This window comes from Chelonoidis abingdonii, chromosome 2 (genome assembly GCF_003597395.2).
Source record: "Chelonoidis abingdonii isolate Lonesome George chromosome 2, CheloAbing_2.0, whole genome shotgun sequence".
NCBI classification, from domain to species: domain Eukaryota; kingdom Metazoa; phylum Chordata; order Testudines; family Testudinidae; genus Chelonoidis; species Chelonoidis abingdonii.
In genome coordinates this window covers 244419103-244429695 of record NC_133770.1, presented here as the reverse complement: position 1 = coordinate 244429695, position 10593 = coordinate 244419103, and the positions used below count along the sequence as shown (strand labels likewise).

At 44.3% G+C, this 10593-nt stretch overlaps 2 protein-coding genes across 6 annotated transcripts in view; one reads left to right on the top strand and one right to left on the bottom strand.

The window, feature by feature from the left end:
• JPH1 (junctophilin 1) overlaps positions 1–10593 on the top strand; it is a 514941-nt gene that overhangs the window by 350397 nt on the left and 153951 nt on the right. The gene's annotated exons all lie outside the window — the stretch shown is intronic.
• The window catches only part of GDAP1 (ganglioside induced differentiation associated protein 1), a 55342-nt gene that overhangs the window by 14392 nt on the left and 30357 nt on the right, over positions 1–10593 (bottom strand). For 2 of the 5 annotated variants that reach the window (XM_032784774.2, XM_032784775.2), the window contains one exon: positions 298–490. In XM_032784774.2, the coding sequence (XP_032640665.1) occupies positions 298–490 (193 nt within the window). Of the gene's footprint in view, positions 1–297; positions 491–1853; positions 2030–10593 lie in introns of those variants that run through there. The other 3 variants (XM_032784773.2, XM_032784776.2, XM_032784777.2) reach the window with 3 other exon arrangements.

Sequence of the window (10593 nt, the reverse complement as noted above, 5' to 3'; positions counted from 1 at the left end):
TTGAGAGACAGACCGGAGAACAGAGAGAGCAGACAAAGGGGACACACACCCAAACATTCCCTCCCTGAGCTTTTAAAAAATCCAGTTTCCTGATTGGTCCTCTGGTCAAGTGTTTGGTTCCCTTTGTCAACCCTTTACAGGTGAAAGAAACATTAACCCTTAGCTATCTGTTTATGACAAATGCAAATCAGTTTGCTCGGGGAACTGAAAACCTTTTACGGATCTGAACAAAATTCTATACAGAGACACGTAAGTACTGCATTAAAAATCACATAAACTCAAAAAAATTTTCATTACCATCCACGAACGTCTCTTCAAGATAATCAATAATCTGTGTGGCCTCACAAATAATATTTTCCCCATGGATAAGGACAGGCACTTCTCCAGATGAATTTAAACGCATAAACCAAGGTTCATTGTGTTCACTCAGGGGTAAACTTACATCGTGTTCTTCACACTTCAGTGCTTTTTCAGCAATTACTAAGCGCACCTGAAAAATATTGTAAGAATTACTTGATTATGCTATTTACCATGGATAAACTGAGTCTGTTCAATTAGAGGGGCAGTGTGTTTCAGTGAGAGTCAGGAGTACTGGGGTCTATTCCCAGCTGTGACACTGATCAGCTGTGTGATCTTGGCAAATCTTTTCACCTCTCTGTCTTCTCTCACATCCTTTGTCTATTTAAATTATGTTCTCTTTAGGCAGGAACTATGTACAGTTCCTAATACAACTGAGTCCTAATCTCAGTTGAAGTCCTTAGGTGCTACCATAATACAAATAAATAAATAACGACAACAACAAAGAATAATTATAACTGCCTAAAACTCTTCTTTCAACACATTTATCATTAGCATAAAATAGCTGATGGCTATTTGACTGCCAGGTATTCCTACACACAGTTGATAAAAAGTGAATTAACAACACAAAATGATTTTTTTAAAAATATCTTAAAACCTAGTGCTATAGTTTTGGTGATGTCTAAATTCCTTTCCCATATAATCTCAAATATGTTCTGTATACATAACTGGAACTAAGGCATACATTTTTGGAACTTTTTATTAAGGCAAAGTTACAATAAAATATTAGCATACTACTCTGGACATTACTGATTAAGATCAGGTTAATATTCAAAAAATCTGGCTAAAAATTTGCTGGCTGGAGAGCTCTTCCTTTTGAATAAACTTAAAAAGGGTGGCGACATTTTGAAATATCTGCCCTCTTTTTGGTGCTTCTCTTGTGTGTGTACTTGGTGTAAAAGCTTTTCCATTACAAGAATAATCTGTATTTTACAACACCATAATTGTTTGCTTTGGCAATGGAACCATTTGCAATAAAGGTGAGAAACAGCCCTTTCCTAAAGAATATCAAAATGTCTTCTGCATCAGAACACAAAATAGATGGATATGCTCATGTCCTCTTGTAGCTGCAGAATCCAGAAGCGCCATTCAAAGTTATCTGTTACATTTTAACAATTCAAGGAGTGTTATATTGTTTTAAAGCCCCTAGTCATCCTTCCTCATATACCACTCCTCCCCACTGCCTCCTGTGCTGGATTTAGGGATTCTGCATTTCGAAACGATCACAGTTCCCTGGAAAGCCTTGCAAGCTTTTAGGGCCTAAAAAAAAAGCTTTGTGGCCTTGCCCGTCACCGTCTCTTCCTCCTCCCTATCCAGATCTAGGCAACAGCGCTACATCCCTCTGCCCACGCCTCAACACTCAGATTGGGACCTGCCAGGCAAGAAGCCCATTGAGCTGCTGCTGCAGCCGCCACGCCCCAGAGGGGGCAGCAAGGCCACGGGGGATCTGTCCAGGTGCTGATCCCTGGCACCTCCGAAAGCAGCCAGGCACTCACCTTTTGGGAGCAGAACGAGTGGGTCCAGTGGTACAGTATTAACTTGGCCTGTGCCTTGCATTCAGCCAGGAGCACGACGCCCGCTGCTGCGCCATCCTCCTCTGGCGCCATCGCTCCCAGGGGCTGAGCAGACTCAGAACCGGCTCCCCAGCGGACCGGACTCCGCAGCTGCGACTGAGCGTGCGCCGGTGCTCGGAGCATGCTCCGTGACAGCCGCTGTCCTCGCAGGGCATCGGTACCTGCGCCCTGGCTGCACCGGGGAGGGAAAGCAGGGGCGGGCGGGGAGGGGGACGGGTAGGGGCAGGGGGGCAGAGATGCAGAACTAAGGGGGAAAAGAGGGCGGGGGCAGAAATAGAAAGAGACGGGGTAGAGGAGAGGGGGAAAGTGGGATCAGAGTGTGGGGGCTTGTGCTGCACCAGGGACAGACAGTGCATCGCTGCACCTCTGCCACCCCCTACACAGGACTCTGGCGTTAAAGCCCCAGTCTAGCCCAATGCCTAGGTAACCTCTGCGGGGAAAATCCAAAGCAGCTGCCTGCTAGAGAGCTGATGCACTGACTGTCTCCGGCTTCAGCTGCCCGCCGCCGCCCGCCCCGCGCACATACACACGTGCAAATGTCTGCTTAGAAAATGTAATCCTGGTAAGGCACAAACTGCAGGGCAGAATCTGGCATAAAGCACATAAAGCCCCTCCATAACCAAAAAACATCTCTGTGTGTGTCCCAGCTTTACATGTGTTTATAGCCCTCAGTCAAGAATGGCCAATTTGCTAAGGTGAGCCCAAAACATTTAGGACCCGGTCCTTCAATGTATATCCCATGCCCAGCATGTTTCAGCTAAACTAAACAGACTGTTCCTTTTGCAGGCATAAATATATATGTACACATACAATGTCCACACTTTAAGAAAGTTAATTTATGCTTGATTGATAAATGGATGTTTTAACAATCACATAATTACATAATGACTCTCAAGGACAATATGTTTTGCTGAAGAGAAAAAACATGATGGATGTCCTCATCCAACAAGAACATTAATCAGACTCTGTTACATTACCTTACACACCTGTGCATCTTGGATTTCTATTATTACACTAAAGAGTGGTAGAGGTATGATTACAATTTTAGCAAACATATTTGGTCCTTCATATTTGTTTTCCTTCAGCCTAAACCAGGGAGTCAATGTTCCTTGAATTTTTAAAGGTGACATACAGAGGAAACAAAATGATTTTGCACCCTTTTTGTTATCTACGAGGAATAAAGAAGGCCTAAAAGGTATATGGTGGTAGGATTCAGCCATTATCATCAGAAATTGCTCCCACTATGCCAGGACATGAGGGAAAGTGAGGGGAAGCGATTTCTGACAGTGTCACCACCATATATCAGAAATTATGTCCCCTAGGCCAAGAAAGTGCAAAAAGCATTTTTTGTGGGCAAGTAAAGATGGTACATAGCTTATATCAGATTTTTCAGCTAGCAGGAAATCTGATAGGAAAGCCTTTTCTGGAATTACCCTGTTTCACACTAAATATTCCCCACAGCTAGGGCAGGACAAGCCAAACCTGAATCTAGGATGTTGTGAGTTCTAGTCCCTGTTGGTACTAAGTGTGTCTCATTTCGTTTTAGAAATAGTGGGTAAAATCCTCACTCTGCTGAAGTCAATGGAAATTGAGCCATTGATGTCAACAGAGCCAGGATTTCACCCACTATTCATAGCCACTTACCTCTGTAATGTGATTGTGACCAAGGCACTTAAATAAGGAGGGAAAGAGGGAACAAAGAGTCGGCTCCCACTCCTGTAATATTCACAAGAGTGAGGCACAAATACAGTCCTTGGATTCCCCTGAACCTACGGATTGTGGCAAGGCCAGCATCACAAACAGCACAAACTTCCTCAGAGGAGGTCAGCAGTATTTCAGGGAAGTGATCCTGCACAGCTCCACCCCCTTTGGGTACTGCTCAGTACAGTTCTCGGGGTACATTTTGCACCCTGCAACAAAGTGATGAAGGGAAAGTTATGATTCTTCTGCAAACTTTAGGCGCAATGCCTCTCGGAGCTCACATTGGGAAGTGTGGACATGACAGAGGCATACAAAATAATGAAGGGTATAGAGAAGTTAGAATGGGTGTTCCTACGTACACTCTCATAACACAAGAACAAAGGAACATTCAATGAAACTGAAAGACAATACATTTTAAACCGATAAAAGGAAATTCTTCTTTATACAATCCAAGTTAAACTGCAGAATTCATTGCTACAGGACATAACTGAGCTCAAGAGTTTATTGGGGTTATATAAATGTCCATCTATATAGCTAAATGTCCTCATAGTTATATCAGATAGGATAAAATATAGAAAGGATATAACCCTTCATAGTTTAGGATACTATCTTAGAAAATCAGGCTCATGTTATATTGCTCATGGATCCTGAATTCTAATTAGAGCTAGTACGAGACAATTATAATCAATGCTACCATCTCTGACCTAGCTTCAAAAGCCTGGAAAAGCCACTGCCTAAAAGAAATTAGTCCTCCTGTTAGGAGGGCATCATCTCAGACTTAAAATCTGCAAAACAGGAGAGTATAATTGGCATGGCTCAGAAAAGCTTTCCTAGATGAGAATATTTGAATATCTGCTCTGCGGTTTGTGAGGAGCTAAGAGAATAAGAAGATACACTGGGGCACTTGAGAACTTTTCTCTTTCTAAATTACAATGGTGTCTTTCTGTTGACTTCAGTGAGAGCTGGATCAGCCCCTGGAACTACTGCTACTCAAACAAGTCATATAAATGCATAGTAGTGTCTGAGAATTATGAACATTCCTTGAAATTTTGTACATTAAAATATTGGGAGCCCAATATTAAATTTTCCATGGAATGCTGTCTGATAGAGGTGAAAGTAATTATTTGTACATGATAACGAATCTTCATAGCCACGTGGTTCTTTGACTTTGTATTTATAGCAGTGTTTATGTAGCCTTAATTCTTTCTGATGCCTTCGCTGTTATGAATTTTCCCTTTAACATGAAAAATAAGTAGCATATCAGTCCTCTGGGAAATTCATTGTCTGCAGTACTTGGTCTGTTGTCCAGTTAATTCTGGAATTTGTGGGAAAATGAGGCATCATTTGTTTATTCAAATACAAAATATCAGAGATTTTTTGATTAATTGAAGATCATCCCATACAGATGGCCCTGTTTGCTATTGTTTGTACACCTCAAACGCCCATTAAATAACCATTCACTCTAATGAAAATTTTGTGTGTGCAAAGAATGGAGATCAGGCCCTGCCTAAACACTGTTGCTTATATATTTTATAAGTGTTTTGATACAATGTCTGGCTGTGCAAATGTCTAGTGCCTGAATCTGTAAACACTTATGCCTATGATTAACTTTAATCACTAGCACTCTCATTGACTTCAAGCAAGCACTGTGCAATTAAGTGCAAATTATTTATTATTAACTAATAATAATGAATTTTTGTTGTATTTAGGATGAGCTGTTACCTTGGGAAACAGAAAATTCTTCCTTCCTCCCTTGATGTATCTGGCTCACATCACTGAGTGCAGCTCTGGAGGAATAATATAACTAAAGGATGCATCACCCGAAGAACAAGCATTTACCAGTTTGAATACATTAACATTTAGAAATTAATGAATAATATTAATTCTAATAAAGAAAATTTCAAACAAAGTGCCAATGAAATGATAAGAAACATATACAATAGTTTAGAAAAGCAAAGGTTTTTTATCTGGTTATGTCTAGCATGTCTACCACTGTAGTAATGGTTTGAATGATCATGAGTTAATTCAGTTTCAGCTAAATGAGAGGATAAACTAAAAGAGGTATGCAACTAGGGTCCTTGATTTCAAAAGGAAAAACTTGAAAAGAAATGAAGGGACGTACTTAGGGAAGTGGAGTGGACAGAAGAACTCAAGGATCTGAATGTGGAGAAGGCTTGGAATTACTTTAAGTCCAAGTTGCAGAAACTATCTGATCAAGAATGAACTCTCAAAACTAGAAACTCTCTTAAAAAACCAACCTTTCCCTTGTGGTTGGACTTTACAAAAACTAGACGAGCCATTTACAACACACAGTTTGCTTCTCTACAGAGGTAAAAAAGATACTAAACTCCTACATGCCACAAGGGGCCACAATAGTGGTTCCCTTAACTCACCCAACAATATTGTTAATCTACCCAGCTATACTCTTAGCCCGACAGAAGAATCTGTCCTATTTCGGGGTCTCTCCTTCTGCCCCACCACCTCCACAACATGATACAGCTCTGCGGTGACCTAGAATCCTACCTTCAACGTCTCTGACTCAAGGAATATTTCCAACACACCACTGAACAGCACACTAACCCACAGGAAGCATCCTACCAACACTACAAAAAGAATTCTGCGTGGACTCCTCCTGAAGGTCAAAACAACAGACTGGACTTCTACATAGAGTGCTTCCACCAATGTGCACGAGCTGAAATTGTGAAAAAGCAACATCACTTGTCCCATAACCTCAGCCATGCAGAACATAATGCAATCGACAGCCTCAGAAACAACTCTGACATCATAATAAAAAAGGCTGACAAAGGGGGTGCTGCAATCTCTCTGGTCACTCAATAACAGACCTAAAAGTGGCAATTCTTCAACAAAATAAATTCAGAAACAGAGTCCATCGTGAAACTGCAGAACTGGAATTAATTTGCAAACTGGACACCATCAGATTAGGCCTGAATAAAGACTGGGAGTGGTTGGGTCATTACAAAACTTAAACCTATTTTCCCCAATACTAATTTTCCCTTACTGTTACTCAAACCTGAGTCAACTGTCTGAAATGGACCACTCTCATTACCACTTCAAAAGTTATCTTTCCTCCCTTGGTATCCTGCTGTTAAGTGAATTGTCTCGTTAGACTGACCTCATACTTGGTAAGGCAACTCCCATCTTTTCATATATTTATACGTGCTCCTGTATTTTCCACTTAATGCATCTGCTGAAGTGGGTTCTAGCCCACGAAAGCTTATGCCCAAATAAATTTCTTAGTCTCTAAGGTACCACAAGAACACATCGTTGCTTTATCTGAAGCATGTATCTAAAGCAAGGGGAAAAATTGTAGGGAAGAATGTCGAACCAAATTGAATGAATAAGCATCTCAAACGGGTTATTAAGAGAAAGCAGAAAGCCTAGAAGGAATGGACCAAGGGACGGATGGGCAGGGAAAGCTACCTCTAGGTCAGAACGGGGCCAGCTTTAGGCTGATTCCACCAATTCCAGGGAATTGGGCCCCGCGCCTAAGAGGCCCCGCGCCTTAGGCACCTTTTTAAAAATTTTTTTTTGTTTGTTTACTTACCCCGGTCCTCGGCTGCGGTCTACTCCGGGGTCTTCCATGGTCCCACTCCTTTGAGCGAAGCGCCGGCAGGAGAGTAGCACGGTCGCACTCTCCCAGCTAGAGCTCCAGCTGCGGCAGCGGGGCTTGCCACGCTCTGGCTGGGGCTCCAGCCGAGACAGCGGGGCGGCGGGGCTTTGCTGCTCTCCGGCCGGGAGAGCGAGGCCGCGGGGCTTGCCGTGCTCCAGCCAGGAGAGTGGGGTCGCGGGGCTTGCCGCGCTCCAGCCGGAGTGCGGCAAGCCCAGCGGCTCCGGCTGGAGCGTGGCAAGCCCCGCTCTCCCGTCTGGAGCTCCGGCCAGAGCACGGCAAGCCCTGCGACCCCGGCTGGACCTCTGGGCCCTTTAAATAGCCCCCAGAGCCCTGGGACAGTGAGGGGCTCCAGGGGCTATTTAAAGGGCCCGGGGCTCCAGCTGCCTCTGCCACCCCGGTCCTTTAAATAGCTGCCAGAGCCCCACCTCCCCCATGCATTCCCCAGTGTCCACAAACAGCTATTTAAAAGGTCCGGGGCGGTAGAGGCAGAATGGCGGCTACTTAAAGGGCTGGGTTCCGGCTGCTCTGCTGCACCCCTGACTGCGCACACCGTCCGGCCCCCCCCGCCTGCAGCCAGCTCTGCCACCCTGTGCCCACAGCAGCCCCTGCCAAAACCCCTGTCCTGTCTCCAGCCAACCCCTGCACACCCCTTGCAGCCTCTGCCCATCCAGCCAGCGGCCACACACCTGCTGCCCACACCAGCCCTCACACCCTCCATGCCCAGCCGCACCCCTGCCCTGTCTCCGGTCAATCCCCTGCTGCACCCCCTGCCTGGAAGCCAGCCAGTCCCGCCACTCCTTTGTCTCCAGCCCTGCCAAACTCCCTGCCCTTGCACCCCCCTGCGGCCCTGCCTGAAGCCAGCCCGCCCCCACACCCCTGTCTTCACCAGCCCCCACCCCTTGCCCTGCCTGCAGCCACGACCTACCTCCAGTCAGCCCTCCCTGCTTCCAGCCAGTCCCATGTCCACTGCTGCCCTGCAGTTTCCAGGCAGTAACCTGCCCACACCTGTTTTTTTTACTTCATGAGGGGGCAGGCGAGCCAGCTGGAACCAGACACATGTGCCATCACCCCATGGGAGCTAGCTGGGACCCACACATGTGAAACGGGCTAGTCATTAATAGCCAATCAACAGCATATATGATGCAATGTATATAATATATAATTTTATTATTCATATAGTTATGGAAAGTAAATAATACATGAAAGAAATGAAAGGCTTTTTTTCCCACTTTTTTTTTTAAGTCATCCCTGCCAGGGCCCCACTGAAAATGTTCGAATTGGGCCCTGCACTTCCTAAAGCCGGTCCTGGGTCAGAAAGTGTAGGGTAAAAGTGAGAACTGCCAAAAGCCAAGCAAAGTTGAACCTTGCAAAGGAAATTAAAACCAATGGTAAAACGTTTTTTAGCCATATAAATAAAAAGAAAACTAGGAAAGAAGTGGAACTGCTAAACACTGAGGATGGGGTGGAGATTAAAGATAATCTAGTTATGACCTAGTGCCTAAACAAATACTTTGCCTCAGTTTTTAATAAGGGTAACAAGCAGCTTGGGGTAAGTGGCAGGGTGACTAATGGGAACAAGGGTATGGAGGTAGAAATTAGCACATCAGAGATGGAAGCCAATCTCAATCAGTTTAATGGGACCAAATCAGAAGGCCTGGATAATCTCCATCCAAGAATATTAAAGGAACTGGCACATAAAATTGCAAGCCCAGTAGCAAGGATTTTTACTGAATCCATAAACTCAGGGGTGGTACCCTATGACTGGAGAACTGCAAATACAGTACCTATGTTTAAGAAAGGAAAAAAAATTATCTGTGAAACTACAGGCCTGTTACTTTGACCTCAACTGTATGCAAGGTCTTAGAATAAATTTTAAAAGAGAGAGTTGTTAAAGACATAGAGGTAAAAAGTAATTGCGATAACATATAACATGATTTTACAAAAGGTAGATCATGCCAGACCAACATGGCCTCTTTCTTTGAGAAGATAACTGATTTTCTAGACAAAGGAAATGCAGTAGATCTAATCTACCTGGATTTCAGTAAAGCATTTGATACAGCTCCACATGGGAAAATATTAGTTAAATTGGAGAAGGTGGATATTAATACAAGAATTGAAAGATGAGTGAGGAACTGGTTAAAGGGTAGACTACAACATATCATGCTGAAAGGTTACTAGTGGAATTCCTCAAGAATTGGTTTTGGGGCCAATCTTATTTAACATTTTCGTTAATGACTGTGGCACATAAAGTGGGAGTAAAATTTGCAGATGACACAAATTTGGGAGGTGTTGCCAATGTGGAGGAGGACCAGAATATCATAAAAGAAGATTTGGAGGACCTTGAAAACAAGTAATAGCAGTGGGATTAAATTTAATAGTGTAAAATGCAAGATCATACGCTTAAGGGGTAACAACAAGAATCTTTGTTATAAGATGGGGACATATCAGTTGGCAGTGACAGAGGAGGAGAAAGATTGGGTATATTAGTTGATCACAACTGGTTGATCCACATCAACTTGGGTGTATTGGTTGATGCAGCTGTGAAAAAGACTAATGCAATCCTAGGATGAATCAAATGAGGGATTTCCAGTAGAGATAGGGAAGTATTATTACCATTGTCCAAGGCACTAGTGAGACCTCACCTAGAATACTGTGTGCAATCCTGGTCTCCCATGTTTAAGAAAGATGAATTCAAACTGGAACAGGTGCAGAGAAGGGCTTCTAGGATGACCAGAGCAATTGAGACTCCATTATGAGAAGAGACTTAAGGAGGCTGGCTTGTTTAACCTAACAAAATGATAGCTGAGGGGAGATGTGTTTGCTCTCTATAAATATATTACAGGGGTAAGCACCAGGGAGGGAGAGAAGTTGTTTAAATTAAGAGAAAATGCTGGCACAAGTGTGGTAATAGCCTCCTGTCCCCGATCTGGACTTTAGCGTCCAAGACCTGGGTGCTTACCTGAAACTCCCCCAAGCTCACTACCAGCTTGGATATTCTCGCTGCCACCAGGTCAGGAATTATAGGGCCTGACCCCCCTTTCCTCTCTCTGGTGTCCCCAACCCTTCCTTTGGGGGACCCCCAAGACCCAGACCCCTGGGTCTCTCTCTCTCTCCTCTCCCAGCTTCCCCCCCTTTCCTGGGTTAGCCGGTGCAATGCTATACTTCACTCCTTGAATACAACCGGAGAGGCAATCTAGCTTCCCCGAGGCTAGGCATTCACCTAGTCAGCTCACACAAGAGATTCCCCCTCCCTTTGTCCTGCAGCCTTTCCCGCCCTGGGACAATAGGAAGGTGAGACACAGAGTTTGGGCTTTTCCCTCCCCCCTCTGC